General features: G+C 50.6%; 1 protein-coding gene across 1 annotated transcript; it reads right to left on the bottom strand.

Annotated features, from left to right (window-relative positions):
* Window positions 1-20,715: 20,715 nt before the first annotated feature.
* Window positions 20,716-21,633, bottom strand: LOC136511088 (uncharacterized). The gene is made up of 2 exons (XM_066505302.1): window positions 21,181-21,633; window positions 20,716-20,775 (listed from the first exon to the last, which is right to left on the bottom strand). Exons 1-2 carry the CDS (start codon window positions 21,631-21,633, stop codon window positions 20,716-20,718), a joined length of 513 nt encoding a protein of 170 aa, XP_066361399.1.
* Between the last annotated feature and the right edge of the window lie 1,192 nt (window positions 21,634-22,825).

Genomic DNA, 22,825 nt, shown 5'->3' with positions numbered 1-22,825 from the left:
TAGTCTTACACAACACAGCGGAAGATAAAATGTAAACTCTCTCGTGGAACTCCATCACAGGGAAGGTCAACTGGTTGACCACAAGCCTAATAATCCTCAGGAAACTCCTCATACCCGTTGTCATCTGTTACCCATCCAGGATTTTTATCCAAATATAGAAAGTAAACAAGCGTAAGTACTTCCCGTACTTAACAAGATAACATGGGGTTATGTAGCTCAAAAAGGATGACACTGGTTTACTGCAGTTAGCACTTTTAGTAAGTCAAGATTTTATTATCAAGTATTAATCAAGTTATGCTTAAGCTCCCATTTATACCCACATAATCAGATATCAGAATCATTTGCATCATATTATCATCGTATACCATCATAAATGAACCACAATGAGTAACCAATTATTCTGTGAGTTTTTCCGGGCCGCTCGTGACCGTGAGCACGGCTGTTATAACAGTTTGTAACCCTCTGCAGAGGTGGTGCACATTCACCATGAGTCATGATTCCCATATGCCTGGGTTAATTACTCCCATGTCACTGCCAAGGTGAGCGGGCAGGGTACACTATGAAGCCATTTCATAGGTTTCTCTAACAAGTTAGGGCCGCTAGGTTTCCTCGGCAGGTAGATGTAGGAACCCCCCTTTCCTATGGCACATATCCATCGCGGCTATACACATAGGAACAGAGGCAGCCCTATACCCAACGTGGCAAGCCCCTTTTGCGCCATAAAGGTAACCTCTAACAAGCTAGAAAAGGTCCTATTACTTGAGCTTAAAGTCAGAGCCATATGACTCTCACGGTTGCACTATCAGTCCCAGCTTTTGCCGACAGATAAGTCCATATGGAGGGCCGGGAGCAACATGATCAAAAGTCATTTGCACCTTCGCCCTATGGATCAGTTGTTATAAATCATGTTTTACTTTTAGTTCCATAGAACCATTAACCATTGTATAGATCATGTTCAGTTAGAGCACTAGCAATCTACCCATATGCAATTAACCCATAGGAGTCAAGGAAACATGTCACCAAATAACTAGGATGTCCTTATGGTTATCAAAGTTAGACACATGCACATGAGTGAATGATTAAAGTGAATAGGACATCAAGGTAGGCCCATGCTATACTTGCCTTGGTTAGCAAACTCCTGCTGATCCTGCTGGTCGTCAAAGTACTCCTGGTCACCAACGTTCTCCTCATCGTCTGAACACGACCAACACAGCAACATACAACATTCCAAGAGCATTCATGCAAAGCAAACAATACTACAGTTAGAACAGTACACCAGTAGTATAGAAAACAAATTAAAATGTTTATAAAAAGAATCTACGTCTCGCTATGATCGCGGCAACGCGATGTTCATAAAAAACGGAGCTAATACGCGAAAGTTATGATTTAAACAGGATTTCCTATAGCAATTTATTTACTTAAATCTATCCATAAAATTGAAAAGTTGCAAACATTATTAACAGTGGTACTAACACGTAGATTATGAAATTATGAAACTAACGCAATTTGAACGGGTCAATTCGGAGCTAAAACGAAGTTTTTATGAGCAAAACAAATCTAGTGGCATTTCTGTAAATACTGAAAACGTATTTTGGACTAAAACAGTATACTTTAAGTTTTCAAAACGAGAAAGCGTACTTAGGAAAAGTGCTATGGATTGCGGGTTCAATAAAACGAAACCTAGGTGTCTCTTTAGAAAAATAACCCGCGAAAGGGTATCGGACGTTATGGGCCGTTAGATCATGGATGGGTGGCTCAGAACAGATGGGAGGGAGAGAGAAAGGGGCGATGGCCGGGAGCAATAGCTCCGACGGTGGCGCTGCCATGGACGGTGGCAAGAAGGTCACCGGCGCACGCGGACTGGGGTCTACGGGCCACGGTTCGAAGAACCGAGGACACCGGGAGAGAGAGAGGGAGCAGGGGAACTTGGCCAGGCCGATACGGCAGCCGGATGACACGACCGAGGCAGCGGTCGCCATGGCCGGTGGCATGAAGATAACAGGCGCATGCGAAACGGGCTCTAGAAGCCATGAAACAAGAAATAAAATGAACGGGGAGAGAGAGGGGAGAACAGCGAAGCTCACAGCGGGGAAAAATGATGTCGACGACGGCTCGGAGACGGCGGACCACGCAGAGGCGGACGGTGGATCCCGGCGCGTGCTGCGGCAGTTGCTCTGGCTTCCTCGATGCCTGGTGAACATGAAGAAGAGAGCGGGGAGGCAGCAGGGGTGCGTGCGGGGGTCACGACTCGCTTTAAATGAGGCCGGGGAGCGGGGCGACGCGCCCACGACGCCAGGAGCGGGTGGCGGTTGCGGCTTGGACCGGCGCGGGCGGTTGCGGAAGGAGGGGGATGGCGCTGACGCACGGGCCCATGCTGGCAGCGACTGAGAGCGAGGTGGAGGCGTGCGGTGCTGGGCCGAGCAGTTGTGGCCGAGCTGGGCCGGGGGAGCGGCGGCGGTTGCTGGGGATGCTGGGCTGGCCCAAGAAGGAAGAGGGGAGGGCGAGCGGGCCGCGGGAAAGGAAAAAGGCCAATCGGGCCGAAAGTGAGGAAGAGAAAGGGAGGGAAAAATATTTCCTTTATCTTTTTCCAAATCAATTTTCCAAATGATTTTCAATTTGAATTTGAATTCAATTCAAACTTTAGTCAAAGCTAATCATTACAAAAACAAATGTGCAGCAACATGAATGCATCAACATGTTTCTATCCTTATATTTACTTTTAATTTCATAAAAATATTATTTCCTAAATTTGAAAATGTACATATAATTGCATAATTAACTCAAAATTTTCTTATTTCAAAAGACTAAAATTTTTGGGTGTTACAGAGGGGAAGGCAATATCATCAAAGACACCAATGAGAAGTAATCAACATTCGAGTTCTACTACGTTGCCACAACCAGTTCTAATCCCTAGCTAAATAAACTCAGACTCTAAAGAGTAAGAAGTTTCTCAAGCTAAGATTATTCCACTCTTTCCACAGGAGGTATGTATAGATGGGTGGACAATCACCTACAAGGAGTTTCAAGCCCAAAAGATCAAGCGAGCTAAAAAGCGATCCAGTCAAACAAAGATGAACTTACAGAGTCAACAAGCTAACAATACTCTAAGCAACAATTCTATGGAGTATGACATCACTAAAGATCCAGCTAAGAGAAAGTGTTATCATTGCCATCAGGAAGGACATTATGTTAAATCTTGCCCATAGAAGAGTCAACAATTACACCAAGGAGGTAGCTAGAGTCAGATCACTACCGGACTGTTATAGAAAGTATTAGTGGTACCCAACCTGAAAGAAGCATTTGGTGAGAGTGGTGAATGAAGAAGTTATGCTTAGACTATCCAAGATCCTTAGTTAAGGATAGGAGTTGTGCCCCATATGTAATAAAAACGATAGTATCGCAAGTTGAGTCGATGATTGAGTTGTGCATCTTTACTATCTTGTTGAATTGTCATCATGCTTATGATTGTTTTGCATCTTTGTAATGACTGTAATGATCTTGTTGGGTGTTTCCACAATTTCATTTAGTTTATAGGCCTAAGGCATAAGGATTAATGCAATAAATAGAGGTGTTTCGCTTATCTCCTGTTTTCTCTATTCTGTCCTTTGGGAGTAACCTGTCTTTATCGATTTATATCTCTATTCTTGGATGACCTAAAATTATGGAAAAAAACTTATGGACAATAGTACACTTCCATATCTTTCTCTGAGCTCAAAAATAAGCCTGATAGATATTTTGATTATTGAGATACGAAAATCACAAGGTGATGCATCTGTGTTGTTTGGAACCGGGAACAGTTTCTGTTGTGCACTGTTTTTGGCCAAGTGAACTATAGAATTCGGAAAATTGTTCTATAAGGAAGTTGTGGAGAATTTGATAAGCTTTCCAATGGTATAATCTACAACTTCATTGGATTAACAGAATGAGAGTTACAGCTACTTTACTATGCTATTGTTTTTTTTTTTGCTCGTGAGGAATTTCAGATCTGTTGTTCTTGCCCCTAGACGAAAGTGTCATTGGGATGACAAAATGTCTTGATATTAGTTAGCTCATCTAGAAGGAGATGCAAGCTATACCTTGGTGTCCCCTAGTTTATCTTTTCTTAAGGGAGTAGCCAAGTTAAAGAATTTGCAAGATGAAAGTGTCCTACGTTCTAGTTTGCGCAGCGGAAGCATGGTGGTACCCAAAGATGCAAGAGAAGCTCAGAGTTTCAATGAGGTTTGGTTAGAAGTTCAAGAAAGGTTTATCCAAGATCATAAAGATTTTGATAGAGCTACTGGAGAAGCTTTTAAATTAGTTTGGATCAAGAAACCTCAGGTACATGTTTGAAGGAATCCAAGAAGAGGTTGAAGTAAAACCTAGGTATTAGCTTTGTCAAATCAGGACAAGAGCTTTATATCCACCATGATGCACCTTCTCAAGGTGTGGGATGTGTCCTTATACGAGAAGAAAAGTAGTGGCTTGTTCATTAAGTCAACTAAGGAAGCTTGAGTTGAACTACCTAACATTTTATCTGGAGTTATCCATTACGAAGCATGGAAGTACTATCTTCTTCAAAGTAAAAGTGACATCTAGGAGAATCACAAGAATATATAGGACATCTTCACCAAGTTGGTCTTGAGCTTGTGATAACCTCGTTGGAATGAGATGATTATGACTTGGAAAAGTGTTATCACTTCGAGAAGCGAAGTCATGGCCGATGCCCTTAGCAACAGAGAATTGTGCTGAGAAGGTTCGAATGACACCAAGGATTAAGAGTTGTATTCCCAGTTCGAGCAACTTAACCGGAATCATTAATGTTTTGAAGATTGGTGGTAGATTCTCTTTCGGACCAAGAAGATAAGGAAGCTCTGTTGGAAGGTGAACATATGAGGAAAGAGAATTATGGCCTAGTGATTAGGGTTACCTGAGAGTTGTTCAAGGTACTTGTCAAGATTTTGGAATTAGTTAGGCAAATTACTTGGAGTAAGGGCAATAGATATGCAAAGTAAAGTGGATCTTTATCAAGACGATGGAACTGCACGAGGAAGTAAAGAAGAATCCAAGGATGAAGTATTCCCATCTCTTAGTCGATGTCTTGTGAATCTCGAGGACAAGATCCATCTTAAGGGGTAGAATTGTAACACCCTAAAATTTGCCTCTTTTGAAATAGAGCTAAAATGATTTATTTATGAATTTTTGTGCACATGAAATATAGGAAAATAAAAATTTTCATTCATTTAAAATTCAACATAAGGTTTAGCAACTGGTTGTGCATACATGTTCCTGCATAAAGTTTACGTGATGAGTGGTGTTGATCCAAAACTCCAAAGTAATTTGGAATGTTTTTAAAAGGGTTTGAAAATGGCTTTGAAATAAAAGAAAAGAAAATTAGAAAATGAAAGAATTTAAAAAGTTATTCTCAAAAAACTTACCCAAAATTGGTTCATTTACGTTTAAATTAAGAAGTGTATTATAAATCACACTTATACTTGATTCGGTTCATATTTGAATTTGTTTTGAATTATGAAAAGAAAAAGAATTTGGAAAAAAATAAAAAGCTGAAAAAACTCCTCTCTCTCATTTTGGCCCGAAGCCCCACTCTTCCTCATCCCCCGACCCGCTCCTTTCTTCTTCTCGGCCTAGCTGCTGGCGGCCCAGTCCCTTCCTCCTTTCCTTCCCTCCTTCCCGGTCGCGGCCCGCATCGGCATGCTCGGTTTTTCCTGCTTCACGCCTTCCTTCGCACGATAGCACACCACGTGGCCTAGCTCAGCGCCCCGGCCCGCTCGGCAAGCCCACTACCACGGCCGCTTCGGCCCTTCACCACAATGCCTGCGCCCGCATGTGCCTCACTCTCCCCTTCTCCCTCACTGCGACCGAGTCCCATCCGTCAGTCGGCATGTCCCCTTCCTTCCTTTCCTTCCCCGCGCGCTCACCTTTCCTTTCTCGCTCCCAGCGATGGCACACCACCTATGGCAAGCCGCCGGTCCTCCACGCCCATATGGCAGGCGACCAAATCATCGCGCCCTGCTTCCCTTCCATCTACGCAGTGCCTACCGCCTACAAAACCCGAACCGAGCGCCTCCCTTCTCTCCTTTTCTCCGTTCACCGCTCTAGTCGCCACCGCCGTCGTAATTCGTTGTACCAGCGCCCAAGCCTCGATGCCGGCACCACCCGGAGCTTCGTCGTGACCCGATGCAGGCATAGGTACCTCCATCTTGTCAATTTGGTGACCCAACGCTTGGATTCATCCTCACCCACGCCGTGTTTCTCTCTCCAACCGCCGCCACCATCAACCCAAGCCGTCGGAGCCTTCCCGGACGCCGCAACCACCTCAATCCGACTCGCGGTGAGCTCCTGAACCTCCTCGTCCCCTTCTTATCTCGGTTAGCGCTCTAGAACACTGTATCCGCAAGATCCCAATGCCGCTAGTAATGGTGCCGCCATGGGATCCACACTCCGGCGTGTTCCCCGCCCACGTTTTGCATTCCATCATGTTCACGAGCGACTGTAGATTGATTAGGTATGTTCGACTTCGATCGGGGAGGTCCAGAGCGCCGTACCAGCGTTCGCCGCCGTGGTTGCCTCGCCACCAGCCATGGCAGGCTCGCCAGCGGGACTGTGCAGCCGGCGGAGGATCTCTCGAGAGTCCCTCACCGCAAGATCTTGCATGGACGACTGCGATTAGATGTACCGGTTTGGATCATAACCGGTCCACCATAGACCCATGGACCCGGCCCACGGTGCCATGTCAGCGTGTCCACCACGCATGCGTGGTGCACCGTACCAACCAGCGGGCGCCACGTGTTGGCCTGGTCAGCAGCCGCAGTCAGCCCTTGGTCAAGCCATGCATGTTTTGCATATTAGTCCCTGTAGTTTTCAGTAATTAACCCGCAGTCCAGATCAATTCAAAAGAAATACAATTTAGTCTTGTTTTTATTCGTTTAGGTCCCTATAGTTTCCAAAAATAGTACGCGCAGTCCAATAAACGTGTAAATTCATATTTTTATTGTTTTAATTCAAAAATAAGTTCATTTTATTTATAGAAATGCCATTACACCTTATTTCATGATTAACTTTTGCGTTTTAAGTCCGATTTGACCCATTTGAATTGCGTTAGGACCGTATTTATGTTTTATATGTGTTTATACTACTATTAGGCATGTTTTTAATATCTAAAATTTATGGGTAGATTTAATCTATTATTTAACTAAAGTAAAACTTGTGTAAATCATAACTTATTCATTTTAACTCCAAAATAGCCCGTTCAATTTGCGTTGGTTTCATAACAACATGATCTACGCATTAGTATCGATGTTTTCTATGTCAAAATCTCTAGAATTTCATGGGTTTAAATCCTAACTTGAATAATAATTATGTCACTAGATTTATAAATAAAATGTAATAAATTCCACTTTGATTTTTAAACCAAATATAAGTTTGACTTAATTCAACTTAAGTATTTTCTCTAAAATATCTTATACATGTTTTATATAATTATTAAAATAAATGATGTCTATGGTTTTGTTTTTAAAGTAAATCTTTCAGTAGTTGTATCTTTTCAACCGTAGTTCCGATTAGCGTGCCTCTCACTGACTAGTGTGTTCGTAGCGATACGTAGAATCATATTTCAAACTCTTTTACTTATTTTTCTATGATCGGTGTACTATTCTGATATAGATGCAATTGTATGCTATGCATGTATGTGTATGGATGTTTGTGTGGTGTTCTACGATTACGTCCAATCGATGAGATATCTATGGTGGTCAAGAAGAAGAAGAAGAAGAAGAACGTTGAAGATTAAAGCTTACCGAAGGATCAGGTGTTTAAGGCAAGTATAGCATGGGACTATCCTTGTTATCTATTCACCTTTACTCAATTAATTCATGTTGCATATGTCTACCTTGGCAACTGTAGTAATTTCCTTAGCTATTTGATATCCTAGATTCCTTGATACCTTTGGGTTATTGCATTAGGGTAGTTTTTGCTAGTGCTTAACCAAACCCATGATCTTGTAACTTGATTAATGGTATATGCAATAAACATTAAAACATGACTTTTTAGCAACATGGAAATAGGGGACTGGAGTGTTTAGCTACTTTCTAAATGCTTCAAATTCCTCTCCCTAAGAACTTATCTGTAAGTGATCATCCAGGACTTACAGTATAGTTGTGAGGGCTATATGGCTCTGGCTTTAGCTCAATATGGGGACCTTTTCTAGCTTGTTAGTTGATACCTTTATGGCGTAAGAGGGGGCACTAGTTGGTATGTTTCCTTACCTACTAGGGTGTGTGTACCGTGCCACGTGCCCACGCTTGCCACTCCTAGAAGGGGGGCAAATACGGCTAGACGGCTGAAACCTTAGCGGCCCTAACTTGTTAGACGAACATTTGAAAGGCTTCATAGTGAACCCTGCCGACCTTCTTTGGTAGTGGGTCAAGGGGCTGATCACCCCGGGCGGAGGGGTAAATCACGATTCACAGTGAAAGTGTACAACCTCTGCAGAGTGTAAAACTGTTATAACAACCGTGCTCACGGACATGAGCGGCCTTGGAACCCTTATGGAATAGAGATGATCACTAATGATTAAATTGTTTATACTATTCATTAATCATGTTTACCTGATCATGTGTTTATAGGCTTATGATAAATTCGTTGCTACTCAATTGCTTAAAAAGATAACCTAATAAAAGCTAATCGCAGTAAACCAGTGTCAACATTTTTGAGCCTCATGATCCCCTATGTTATTTTGCTGAGTACGAGATATACTTACGCTTGCTTTACTTTTCTATACTTTAGATAAAAATCCCGGATGGGTACCAGATTGCTAGTCTGGAGGAGTTAGGCTTGTGGTCAACCAGTCAGTAGTCCCTGCGGATTTGGAGTCTTCGCCTGAAGGTCAGAGTTATCTTTTTGATGTCTATACTCTGAGATTATATTCCTTATACTAATACATTATGTAATAAGTATTGTCTTTTGATATTACCTTTATTTGTAGCTATATGTGAGATTTGACTTCCTAGGCTCACATATAGTGTGTATTTGGTTTTATCCTTAAACCCGGGTGCTACAGCAGACAAGGTCATGTCAACCTTCTCGTTCTATCCTAACCTCAAACCATGCCCACAGAATCTCCATCGAGGGGAGGCCAGTGGGCCACCTGGGCCAGTCTCTAGAACGACCCGGGCATCTGTCGGGACGTGGGTTAAGGAGTAGTGGAATGCCACATGAGGGCTATGCCGACCCCATCATGAACGACAGACCCGGATTCCACTCGAACATGCCGGTTAGCGAGCTCACCAAGCACGTCGCTCGAGCCATCGAGGCAAGCAACGTTAGCTCAGCCCCTCCGGTTGCGAAGACCGCGGACAGGGTAATGAACGGAACTAGACCAACCCCTGCCAAAACCCAACGGGGCTCGGGGGATCAGGTCGCCCGACATCGACTCGGGAAATCAACTGACCGCGCAGGTCACGAGCGGGACAAACACGTGCGAATACCCTGAACCACAGTCTGCGGCCCTAGGAAAAAGAGTACCAAGTTGCTCAGCCTCCAACCGACTCACCAGTCGGACGCAGGCTCGAGGGCTACACCCGCGGGTGTGCTCGCGCGCACCCGCTGTCAAAACAAAGAATTCCCCTGCTGCCAAGACGAAAAAAACCTAGACGATTCTACCCAAATCGCCCAGGGGCTCGGGGGCTACACCCGTGGGTGCGCTCGCGTGCACCCGCCATCAAGACAAAAATCCCCCAAACGATTCTACCCGAATCGCCCAGGGGCTCAGGGGCTCCTATCTGGTTCATAAACCTGGGGTCCCACATAGACCTGCTTCCCAGCAAAAGCTCAGCCCAGCAGACGACGTTGCGAACGACGCACAACTCCTAGGCTGGCCCAAAAACCTAACGACAGGCCAGAAGGGCGATTCAGTCTTCGACCGGAAGGCCTGGCCAAAAGAGGACCGGCGCTCACCTCCGACTCTAGCTCGCCTCTAAGATCAGAAGGCCCGGCCAAGAAAGGACGACGCTCGCTTTTGACTCCGGCCTGCCTCTCCGACCGGAAGGCCCGGCCAAGGAGGAACCGCGCTCGCTTCCGACTCCAGCCTGCCTCTCCGACCGGAAGATCCGGCCAACGAGGAACCACGCTCGCTTCTGACTTCGGCCCGCCTCTCCGACCGGAAGGCCTGGCCAAAAGAGGACCGGCGCTCGCCTCCGACTCTGGCCCGCCTCTCCGTCCGATAGGCCTGGCCGAGAAGGGACGACGCTCGCCTCTGACTCTGACTCGCTTCTCTAACCAGTAGTACATCGAACCTCTGCTTATAGCTCTTCTCCGACCGGGAGGACGGAGCTGACTGGGAAACGACTGACCGGGGACGCCCGCTCGGTGAAGACCCAGGAAAAGGACAGAGCAAGTAAGACAGGGCGCTACAGTCAACCGCAATATCAAGGGTCGTACCCTGCACACCTACGGGACAATACTATCAGGTCGTGTCAAGAGGATGCACCGCAACCTTCCAGACGTGTTAGAACATGAACAATGTTGTGGGCACCGATATTTATCCTACAGTATGGTAGCCGCCGATATCTGCCATACCAGAAGAAGACAATGGAACCTACCACATACATCTGAACATCAACAGTGTCATGGGCGCCGACAAACCGTCTTGTACCCGATGGTGTGGGCAACAAGACTAGGCGGCACACACACACATTCTTTCTCTCACACCCTCTCTTGTAAAGCCATCCCCTTCATCTATAAAAGGGGATGCGCTCTGTCCAAAAGCGATCGATCAATTAACGAACGATTCAACCACCGAGATCGATTCACGAACGATTCGAACAACCTACGATTCGAACGATTCCAATAGAGCACACGCTCAAATACTTAGCGCACGTAGGAGCTCCTGCCTCTCTCGGCCCCTCGGTCCAGAGTCTGACCGGACCTCTTGCACCCTCATCTTACTCCCTCTCGTTTGTAACCCCACAGCAAACTTCGAGCACTTGGGCTCGGGAATAAAGTCACCGACCGACTCAAACTGGACGTAGGGCACGTTGGCTGAACCAATATAAACCTGCGTCATTGAGTGCTAGGCCACATCCGATCACAATATACGGCAAAACTATAAATATTTACGTGTTGGTTCCTTTTCGCACCGACACCACCTCAAAGACGTATCTCTAATCATACATTACATGGACGTATCAATTCTACGTTATTGAATATGGTGTCTCCTTTGTACACAATTGGCATAGTGTCATTATCAAGGTTGTAGACTTCTTTGTCGATCATGCTCGTCTTCCCTCCTTGTTTGTCCATGGCCCAGTGGTAGAGAAAGAGCACTCCCTTGCTGGCATCCAATCATATATGATGTACTGCATGATATAATTTGCCCTCATCCCTATGCTGCCTAGATTAATATACTTCAAAGGAATTGAACCGATGTTGGCACAACGATTGGATTTAGTTGCACCTCTGCATAGGAGGACTCAAGATCCATGGGCTATTGTTTTATGTCCGAACCATCGACCAGTGCGTGCATTCTATGTTTCTCTTCCTTTATCCTTTACTAATCAGGGTAGAGGTGGATCCGTGGATAATAGAGAAACAACAATAAGCTTATAAGTTCCAAGCTACTTTTTTCATAATGGTAGTGGTTGGTGATAATTCATATTAATATAGTACTCTGTAATTTCTAAACCTTAAGAATTGACCTTTAGTTTTTTTTTTCCAAATACCAGTTAGGATCAGTTAGATTTAATTTGCTCCCTCCATCATATATAAGTATTAAAGTATTCAAAATTTATATCAAACTAGTAAATACGCACGTACGTTGTAACGGTACTATAATTTATTATGCTATCTGTAGGGACAAACATGGCTGCATAACCAAACCAAGTATAGACAAAAACAGTCATGGTAAGACAGCCTGAAATGGCAACGCAGCGGCCATAATATATAGCACACTGGAAACGAGCCGGAGCTCGGTCGGTCGGTCTTCCAGCCGCGGAAGCCGTCGGTTGTGCGATCGAGCGTTGCTCGGCGCATGATTCTCACCGGGGGTTTTCTCCTATTTTTCCAGGTGCCTCTCACGCAGATTTGCCACAATGGTCAAGTGACGTGCCCGCTACACTCGGAGTCTGCTGATCTTTGAGTATCTCTCAGCTGCGTTCGTTGTCTAGGTATAGCTGTAGGTATGTTTGTATACCGTGTGTGTGTGAGGTGTGCGTGTGTGTGGTGGTGTGTGTCTGTATCCGAACAGATACTACAGTTGTACTTAGATAAGAGGTCAACAAATATATATATATATATATATATATATATATATATATATATATATATATATATATATATATATATATATATATATATATATATCACACTCGTGCAGTGTCACCGGCCACGCTAGACAGCCTGGACTGACGGCACACGGTGGCTCCACCGTGCAAAGCTAGACCGCCGAGGCGTTCGTGCGGGCTCAACTCTTATTTCGGTATTATTTTCTTCTGAATCCAGGTGAGACTCGCGTGGTCTTTCATATCTTTCGGCACCACACGACCAAGGCACCAATCACATAACTGCAGTGACCTTCCCGTCTTAGTTCCTCTCTCCTTCCACCGCTGTTCTAGATCCTATCGCTAGTGAAGCTTGAGCGCAGCCGTGGCCGGGGATTAAAATTCCCTCTCTTTTTTCCTGTCTCACTGATAAGTCTCTGTCAGCTATTGACGCGTGCAGCTCAGGTTCCTGCAACACAAGGGATGTTTTTCCTTTTTTTCTTTTCTTTTTCGGTTCCTTGAAGATCTTGTACATTGTACTCCTCCCTTTTTCAACTCGATCATCCACTCCAGTGGAACATTCTCTCTCTTCTCTCCTTTATCCGGCATCCCGGTGGAGCTTTTAGGACTGTCTCCAACGGTAAGAATGTAAACACGAGACCTATTCCAGGATTTGAGTCACATACAGGAAAAGAGTCACGCACCCAAAACCTTCCTTCTCCAACAGTGAACCCAAAAGAAGACTCCCTAGTTTCCTCCATCTGGTGCCGCTTGCTCCTCCAGTCTTCGTCTTCCCCGCGGCCGGCCACCTGAGCTGCGAGCTCCGGCGAGGCGCGTGGCCCCTTCGCGCGGACGAGCTCCGGAAGCGTCCCCGGCACGGGACCCCTTCGTCCGCCGCCTCGCGAGGGCCACCACGGGCAAACACCACCGTGGCAACGCTGTCCCCTGCCGCGTCGTCTCGTCTTCCCCACCAGTCCACCCTTCCCCGTCCCCTAGCTCGATTCAGCTCGCGACTCAAAGCAGCAGCCCAAGCAGAAGGAAGAAAAGAGCAGCGACCGAGAAGAGAAGCGCCCTGCCGCCGCCGCCGCCGCCGCTCGAGCTCATCCCGTCGCATGACTTACCGATGGCCATGAGGCATAGGGAGTGGTCCTCTCCCACCTCCTCGCTGACCCCGTCCGTCCAGCACCAGGTGACCGACCCGACCGCCTCATTGCCTTGCCCCCTCTCTCCCTGCTTGCTGGTACTGGTTTCCTGAGATTTGAGGCCTCGCGGGACCCCCTTGAGTTTTGTCTGTTGCCAGTTCTCGTTCGTGCGAATTTGTTGGTACCGGTGCTCGCTGCTCGCTTGCAGCTAGCTGCCGGGGTGGCGGAATCTCGCGCCTGATTCCTGTTTGATTCATTCAGCGCAAAGGGAGGAATCTTCTAGCTTGTTTTGATTTTGTTCTTATGTTGTTGCTTGGATATGTTGTCAGTTTAAAGGAGCTGCCGGGTGGTGGTGCGGCCTGGCGAGCCCGGAGGTGGGCGACGAGAGCGAGGGCACGACGGATGCGAGCGCGGACGCCGGTATGGTGCCCATGCCGGTGGCGGCGACGATGGCCGGCTCGGCCTGCTGCAGCAGCCACTGCACGGTCTCGCCATCGGACTTGTTGGAGCTCCGCCTACTGCCTTCGCTCCCCGGGCTACGCCACCACCTGCAGCTGCTGCTGTTACTCCTTCCCTCCGCCGCCCCCGTCCTTCTGCGGCGGCTGGTGAATTTGGATTCGCGCGAGCCGCCTCCGTCCCCACCGTGAGCGGCACCTTCGAGATCCGGCTCCAAAGATTTGCGTCGTCTCTCTCGAGACGCTTATTTGCGTTTCAGTTCGGCTTGAATGCAAAATGTGTTCTCTGTTTGGGTCATCTGTTGAAGCATGTTTTTTTTTACCTAAAACACTGTAAACGACCTATTTTGCGTTTGGGTTGTGTCGTTGGAGAGTCTTATCCCCACCGAAGCACGCGATGTGACAGCGGCGGGCAAGGCGGATCCGGTGAGAAACATGGTGGAGGATACGTACGTTCTCAGTTGTGCGCACGAATTTGTTTGGGACTGCTCCGCTCCACGTTTTTTTAGCTCCGCTCCACGTTTTTTAGCCAAACGGTTTCAGCTCCATGCACTCTGCTCGAGGAAAAACGGTGGAGTTGTGAGAGCACCTAAAGAGATACTCCACAAACTCCAGTTTTTTGTGGAGCTGCTCCACGGTGGAGTTTATAGAGCAGAGTTTGTGAAGCAGTCCCAAATACCCTCTTAGACTCGGGCAAGTCCATCCAAGATCTAGGCACAGGTTTTCTCTTGACCAGAGGGGATGCGGCGCTTCTTCAATTCAGGCTCCAACATCCAGCCTCTCTTCAGGCTTCGTCGAATCCACAGAGGAGGCAGGCACGCCTATGAAGCCTTAGATTGAAGCACACAGGATTTTTTATGTTTATTTATAAACTGGCACCCGACTCAAGGATAGAACTTTGTGTCCGGATAGAAGTCACCGACAAACGCTGCACACGATAGAGACGGATAAAAGCGGAGGTATTTTGGCAATAAAAAGACGTACTCCCTCCGTCCCATTGAGTTTGTCGTTGGAAAACCGTGCCCCCCTCACAATCCCGGTTCCCGAGCGACACCCGCGTGCCAGATTCCCTAAAAATACTCGATTGCAACGAACACACGTATGCCCGTTCGACTCGCTGAATCTAGGCTAAAACTAACTGAAAAATACTGTTCTGTCTGAATTGTTATGAGAGAAAAATACTATTCTAACTGAAAAAACAAATCGAACAACCAAATACGAGGTAAACTAAATAGAGCAATAATAAAATGCCAAATCTCAGCCAAACACTCGATTCCTATAACTACTCGATCCAGCTCTAACAATGCAAATAAAACTTATAAAAATAATACAAAAATATTAAACAAATAAAACAAAAAAATTAGCCAGATTATTTCTATGTAAGCTAAATTGAAAGATTTTCAAAGATGAACCAAATAAAACATAAAAAAATAAAAAAAAATCAAATAAATGATCATATAAATATTGAGTAATTCTGACTATTTCCATTTACAAATAATTAATTTATATCAATTGAACACAAGTATAACAAGATGTAATCTATACAATAGTATCAAGAGCGTGCAGTCCAGCGTTCCCGATCTGTCTCACGAGATACTGTCCCGGGCACAGTCAATATGTAACTATTACCCAACAACATGAGGCCCAGCTGCTGATGTTTTTACGGAAGCCAAGGCAAGGGGCAAGGTAAGTGGCGTGTGGGCCCGGATGACGAGAGACATGCAGTTTGTTTGGCTGGGGCTAAAATGATCGTATACAATCGTGGATTATTATTGATGGCTGGTTTGATGTGAGAGAAAAATATTGTTCTGGCTGGAAATTTACGATCGTTTACGACCAAGCAAACAGGCTGATGGGACTCAGGGTCCCCGGATTTTTTTTACTTTTTAGCCCTTTTTTGAAAAAAATTCACAAATAGAACATTGGAGGAAAGGTTTCAGAATCTGGACCCTTAACTCGGCGCCATCGATGCTGGCGCCGAGCTAACACTTCTCGGCACCAGCGTCCCTGGCGCCGAGCTCCTGGGCTCGACGCTGATGTGGCAGGCATCTCGGCGCCGTCGACTCTGGCGTCAAGCTTGGCGTCAGGATGTATGGCGCCGAGCGTGGGGTGAGCGCTGGCAGTGGCAGGACGCTAGGAGCGCTCGGGGCAGGCACAACGGCGACCGCTCAGGAGCTAGCAGTAGCAGTGACAGAGACATGGCAGCGAGCCCTGGACAGTCTCTCAATCTGATAGCGCTAGCTTCTCGCTCTGCCGCCGTCCCGTCCTATCGGGTACCATAAAAAGGGGTCCCCTAAGTAAGAACCGAAAAAATCGCTTAGACCTTGTAAATATCGAAGCCAAGAGACAACCACCGGTAAACCCCCACCTTATCCGAGGCCCGGCTGGACCACCCGGCCCACCTCGAACAATATCCGGGCTCACCCGAAGCGGGCTCGGCCCAGAAAGAAACCACGAGGCCTCGGACGAGGTACCAATTTTCCGACTGGCCTGAGGCCCCGCGCCACAAGGCCTCGGACGAGGTACCGATTCTCTGACTCGCCCGAGGCCCCACGCCACGAGGCCTCGGACGAGCACCCAGTTACCGACTCACTCGAGGCCGGCTCGGCATTAACCCCGTCACCGCCGCCTTGACCGACTTCTCTGACGGGACGTCACATCCAACTAACGCGTCCAACCACAACCGCGACGTCAGCCGAACGACGGCGCGATACAGCGGAGTGGCCGACGAGACGGGAGTCACATCGATGCCATGCCGACAAGGACAGGACGGGGCAGGGGTTACCGGCCGCTGTGCTCGGCACTGTGCCCACGGCTGACACCCATGCTACACTGTGCTGCCTAACCCCTGCTCCAAGGACAGCGCGGCATGGAAAGTCAAGTCCGGGTCCCTGTAGCCTCAGAATCGACGTACAAGACCAACTGCTCCCTCCGAGCCTCAGCTATCCGCTTCCGGGCTCCTATAGCCTCGAGACTCGCACCCACCGAGCCCCCCACAATGGTTCAACCTCTGCACCGACTGGGCCTCGGCTCTCTACGTTGTCAGCACTCTGGGACCGGCACATCGTCCGCAGTACGCGCCATGCCCTGCGTCAAGCTGCAGGAGCTCCCACGTCGTGCACAGGGCCAAGCTCCTGTAGCCTCGAAATCAGCGCACCCGCGCTGTCGCATCTACCTAGCCTCAGCTCTCCGCGCCGGTCAAACATACAGTGACCAGCACGCCTCCAACAGAAGAAGGCGCGCATGCCACCACAAGAGCTCCCACGTCACACAGGATCAGGCGTGACCGGCGCGTCGCTCCAGTGCACCGAGGACAAGACCGCTCCACCGACCATGCCGCCACAGTGATGAGCTACAGGGCTCGGACATACCGCCTCTGCTCACAAAATGTCACGTAGCAAATACATGTACCGCCCCTGTGCCTCCCTTCGACTATAAAAAGAAGTGATCAGGGCCGCTTCTAGAGGGGAGATCAGACTCACATGTGCAAGCAACGCACAACGCTCTGTAACACACACGCTCCCTCACTATAAGAGATCAACATCTCAAGCAACCCACGCCACTCTACGCAGAGACCTGGGACTAGCTTCCTCTCTCGCTCAGCTTGTAAGCCCCTACTACAAGCACCTCGGTGCAAGGAATATAAGATCGCTCTCTCAGACTGGACGTAGGACACCTATTGCCTGAATCAGTATAAACCTTGTGTCTCTTTGCATCACCATCCGGGATTAAGGGCTCGCAGTACACTTTCACTAGTCGGTTGAGGACCCACCGGACCAAAACACCAACAGTTAGCGCGCCAGGTAGGGGACATACTGTGTGTCAGCTTAGTCATCCCAACAAGTTCTGGATGGCAGACCCCGTGCGACCACTGCGTCTCGGCAAGGTGATCTGGTTCGGGAGCCTAGAGTTCATATCTCTAGGATATGAGTACGATATGATACTCGTCCCACCTAGAGCCCCATCGACCGACGACGACATCACGTACCAGTAGCCTAGGCGCAGGAGGCGCCCGGGCCGCCACTCTCGTCGCGCTCGCCAGGCACGACGCGGGTGGGACCACCCCGACACCGCGCGAGCTCAGGGTGATGCACCTCGCTCCGCCAGTATCCCATACCTGGCTATTGGTACAGAGTCCCTGGCTGGGGACCTGTCTAGCTTAAGCCTAGGCAAGGAAAAGACGTCGGTGGCGCGCAGCAACGCCCCGTCCTCAAGCTCTGCCCCGCCACCTCCCGAGGAGTCGACTCCGGCGGAGCGGAGCCCGGTGATAATACCATCCCCGTACCCCTTCGGGTTGGGCAATGCCGCCGCCGCCTACGCTTCCACTCACGTAGAGCCCCCAGGACGCCACCAACGTTTTTCCCTCAACCTCATCGCCACAACCCAGACCCACACCCACGCTGACTCCTTGGAGGAGGACGAGGCATGGGCCGGAGCGAACTTCTCCGGGCTTCACGACCCTAAAGCCATGCGCCGCTTCATGGCCGCGAGCGACTACTGCTTCGGCTACTCCGACTCCGATGACAAAGACACTTATGATCCCACTCGTGAGTGCTTCAATGTCGAGCTCGGGGTGCCGAGCGCGAGCGATGAGGATGAAGGGGCAGGCAATCGCTCCCCGCCCCATGAGGGGGCAGACAACGACACACCTCCATGCGTCGAGCCCTCGGCAGCGCGGAACGAGAACCCCGCCCCCAAGGAAGTCCGCTCTGTGAGCCAAGAATAATGGGACACAATTCACCGACCACAAGTTCCTAACATTCTACGATGACCACCACATCCGTGTGGCCTGGTCGGCCGTAGGACACCCTAGGACAAACGGCCAAGTAGAACTTGCCAACGGCATGATCCTACAGAGTCTCAAGCCAAGAATATACAACCGGTTGAAGAAATTTGCCAAGAAATGGCTTGCCGAACTCCCGTCGGTCATCTAGAGCCTGAGGAACACTCCGAGCCAAGCCACGGGGTTCACACCGTTCTTCCTGGTCTATGGAACCGAGGCCATCCTCCTGACTGACTTGGAGTACGGTTCCCCGAGGCTACAGGCCTACAACGAGCAAAGCAACCGCACTACCCACGAGGGCGCCCTCGACCAACTAGAGGAAGCCCGAGATGTTGCGCTGCTACACTCGGCCAAGTACCAGCAAACCCTATGACGCTATCAAGCCCGATGCATTTGAAGCCGAGACCTGAAAGTGGGCAACCTAGTGCCGAGACTGAGGCAGAGCAATAAGGGCCGCCACAAGCTGACCCCGCCATGGGAAGGGCCGTACATCGTCGCCCAAGTGCTAAAGCCTGGGACCGACAAGCTAGCCAACGAGAAGGGCAAAATCCTCACCAACGCTTAACAGCTACGTCGCTTCTACCCTTAAATTCCCAAGCATTGTATACATTGTTTCTCGAAATACAATAAAGAAGCGTTCTTTAGTTGTTCTAATTTTTCGAGAAACCCCCTGAGCCCATCGATGGGGGATCGGCGTTACGATAACGCTATAAGGGAGACTCGACTCTACCTCTATAGAGGTGCCCACCGTGGGGCTCGAACAAGACTCAGCTCTGCCTCTGCAGAACCGAGCCTCCCTCAGGGGCTAGAAGGGGGGACCCCCCCTAAGTCCCAAACACCGTTTTTAGTCATTTTTCAAAAAAATTCTACGCCAAACTCTCTCGCGTGCTCTAACAAATTGATTGTAAAAAACCTAAGGACCAAAAGTCTGTCTCAGGGCCAAAAGGCCGGCCGAGCTGCGAGACGGCCTATGCCTCTGGGCTACGGCAACTCCCTCACCACCTTTTGCCCGAAGGGCAGCTTAGGCTCCGAGGAAGTTTTTTGCAAGAGATATGTTCAAAGACGAGACAGAGGGCAGAGGCTCGAAAATACAATAAAAACGATTAAAAAGCATATACACATAAGTACTTTAAAAGGCCTCGACGGCCACAAGCGTCATGGTACAATGATGTAAGTCCTAATCTATTTACATGGCCCCTTTGGCCCAGGTCAAAACTCAGGGTCGCCAGCGTCGGCGGTCGACATAGGAGGAACCACCTCCTCTTCGAACAACCTAGCTAGTGCCGTGCCAGGGGCCTCAGCCGCCTCCACCAGCTTCATGACCTCCTCCTTGGCCTTCTCATCATCCTCAGCCACGACGTAACCATCGCTAACGGCCTCGAGGTCGATGCTGGTGTTGTGCGAGGAAACGACGGCCAGGGCGCGCTTGACGCCCGTATGCAGCGCCCCCCGGAGCCGCTCGTGGACTCGGCCGCTCAACGTGATCAAGCGGCTCCTAAGGGAGCTGCCCGACTCGACCCCCCCCCCGACCTCCAGGGCCTCGCAGGCGGTACGGGCGGCGCTCCGCAGCACATTGTGCTCCTGGATCTCGGCCTCGAGCACCGCCTGCACTGCGACGGAGGCCTCAGCTACCTGGGAGGCCTCCTTCTTCAACCCTGCGCCAAGACAAGCGGGATGGGGTTAAGCACGAAAGAAAATAAAACAAGGGGCATGGCTCAACAGGACTCACCCTCGGCCTTTTCCTTCTAGGCTAAGGCCTCGACCCGGGAGGCCTTGGCCACCTTGATAGCCTCTGCCAGGGCACCTTTCGTTAGCAGGTGCGCGCCCTGCTCCGCCTCCAGCTGCTCGGCGACGGCCTTGGCAGAGGCCGCCTCTTGTTCGGCCCGGGACCTGAAGGTGTCCCGCTCGCCGGCCACCCGGGTCAGCTCCTGGATCTGCGCCGCCAAAGGGGTGGCCTGCTCCCGAGCCGTGGCTGCCTTGGCCTTCATGTTAGCATAGTGAAGGTGCAGGTCCTCCACCTCCATGCTCCGCACCAACAGAAGCTCATTAGCATTGGCGAGCAGGTCCTTCTGCTACCAGAGCTGGTCCTAGACGTCCCTCTCCCACCGTAGGAACATCGACTTCTCGAGGGACCGGGCCTCGAGCTCCTGGATAGGCAGAACAAACGTCAAGCACTACGAGAAAACTTGGGAAAAAGACGACACAGCACAAGAAAAGAAAGTGCGTACCTAGGCAACGCCGGGCAAGTTGTCAGCCACGATGGACAGCGCTATCCGCAGCGACCGCTCCGCCAGCCAGTGGAATTGCTCGAGGCAGCCCCAGTGCCCCTCCTCGTCCGCGTCCTCGAGGGCGAATAGAGGCTCCCCCTCAGGGTCGTCCCAGCTCCGCCACAAGACACACGGGCTATCCCACCCGTGGGGCTCGGGTCGTACCCAGACAAGGGCCGAGCTCCCCTTGCCAGAAGTCAGAGCTGGCTGCTCCACGGTGCTGGCCGCCTCGGTGTCCGCCACCTCCTTCCCCCGGGAAGTATCATCGGAGGAGATTGAATGAACCTCCACCTCCCGAGCGATCTCCTGCAACGGCGGTGGGTCTTGGACCGGGGGCGGTACCAAAGCTTGCCCCACCTCCGTCTCCACATCCTGGGCCGCCCGCTCCGCCGCGCCCAAGCCAGCCTCCGCCACCTCGGCCTCGGTGGTCCCGGGAGCTCCAGCCTCCACCACCTCGGCCTCGGTGGTCCTGGGAGCCTCGGCGTCCGCCACCTTGGCTTCGGAAGCCCTGGAAGCCCTAGCCTCCGCCACCTCAGCCTCGGAGGTCCTAGGGGCCTCGGCCTCACCCTCGGTGGCCTCAGCGATTGAAGGCGCCTCGGCTTCACCTGACTCGAGGGCCCTGGCCTTGCGGGGCGTAGGCGCCTCCTCCCCCGCCCGCTTCATGGCCGCCTCGGTAGCCTCTCCTTGAGCGACTAGCTCCTTCGGGTCGGCCCTGGCCGACGCTGCGCCACGCTGCATGGCGGCCTATGCGTCCACCACCCATCGGGCGGTGGAGCTGGTGCTCACCTTGAGCGCCTTAAGTGGCGCCAGGGCGGGCGCTTCCGCCTAACGCTTCCGGCTAAAGACAAAACACTCACAAGGTCAGCATACGATCAAAGAACGAGTGAGAGATGATGCAAAGTCCACTGACAAAACACTTACCTCGAACGGGGAAGCAATAGCTTCCGCACCGCGTCCCTCGTCCTCGACAATGGCGGTGGCGGTGGCAGTGGCACGGCCCCCGTGTCCGCTGGTACCGGCCGGCCCTCGCTAGACTCCAACACCCCCTCGGCCCTCTACGGAGGCGGTTGAGTCGCCCCCACCGTCGCCCGCTCCAACTCCGCCGTCGAGCCCATCGGGCTGACGGTGCGCTTCCCCGACGCCCGTGTCTCGGGCATGTCGGCCTCAGCCCCGGGGCGGGCGATCGCCAGCCCCGAGGTGCCCTCTCCTCCTCCTCCTGGAGACGCCAGGCCGCTCGCCAATGCCCCGGGCGCCGTCTCCCTGACATCAAGGAGGTGGTCCAGGGGACCCCACCCCGCCTCGCTCTCGTCATCATCACTCGAAAAATCCATCGACGACGATGACGGAGATGGCTCCTCCGGGAGACCGTCGCGTCTCTGTTGCCGGCGACGTTTCTCCAGCTCATCGCGCTCGAGGCTCTTCCTCTTGCACCTTGCCTCCTCAGCGTCCTTCCGCTCCTTGTACGCCTCGGCGTGCGCCCTATTCTCCGCTCGCCGCTCTGCGTCCTTGGGAACGGGCGACGGGGAGGCTCACACATCCCTCATCCCCTGCAGGAACGACAAATGCAAATAAGGGAACAGATAGAAAACATAAGGAGCAAGGAGGCCTCGAGGGCCGCAGCGACGCGTGACTCACCAGAGAGATGTACTCTCACGACGGGCGCATTGGGAATGGGGTCAGATCACTGCTCCTCTACCGCCCCTCCACCGTCTCTCTCACCCGACGCAGAATCTCCTCGTCGGAAAGGGCGACGGCGGACAACCGAATGTCGTCGATCGGCTCACCCGGTGTCATCTCGAACAGGCGTTGCCACCGAGCCATCAGCGGCAGCACCCTCCGGTGGTGGAAGGCCACCACGACCATGGCCGCCGTAAGGCCGCGGCTACGCAGCCTCTCCAGCACCCTCAGGAGCGGCTGCAGCTTGGACTGA

Source organism: Miscanthus floridulus, chromosome 16 (genome assembly GCF_019320115.1).
Source record: "Miscanthus floridulus cultivar M001 chromosome 16, ASM1932011v1, whole genome shotgun sequence".
In the NCBI taxonomy this organism is placed as follows: domain Eukaryota; kingdom Viridiplantae; phylum Streptophyta; class Magnoliopsida; order Poales; family Poaceae; genus Miscanthus; species Miscanthus floridulus.
This window is presented reverse-complemented; position numbering and strand designations above follow the sequence as displayed.

Coding starts and splice junctions, on each gene's coding strand:
- LOC136511088 (XM_066505302.1), bottom strand. CDS start 21,633: ATGCAGCGTGGCGCAGCGTCGGCCAGGGCCGACCCGAAGGAGCTAGTC. Junction 20,776..21,180: donor AGATCGCTCGGGAGGTGGAG/GTTCATTCAATC, acceptor CTGCCTATCCAG/GAGCTCGAGGCCCGGTCCCT.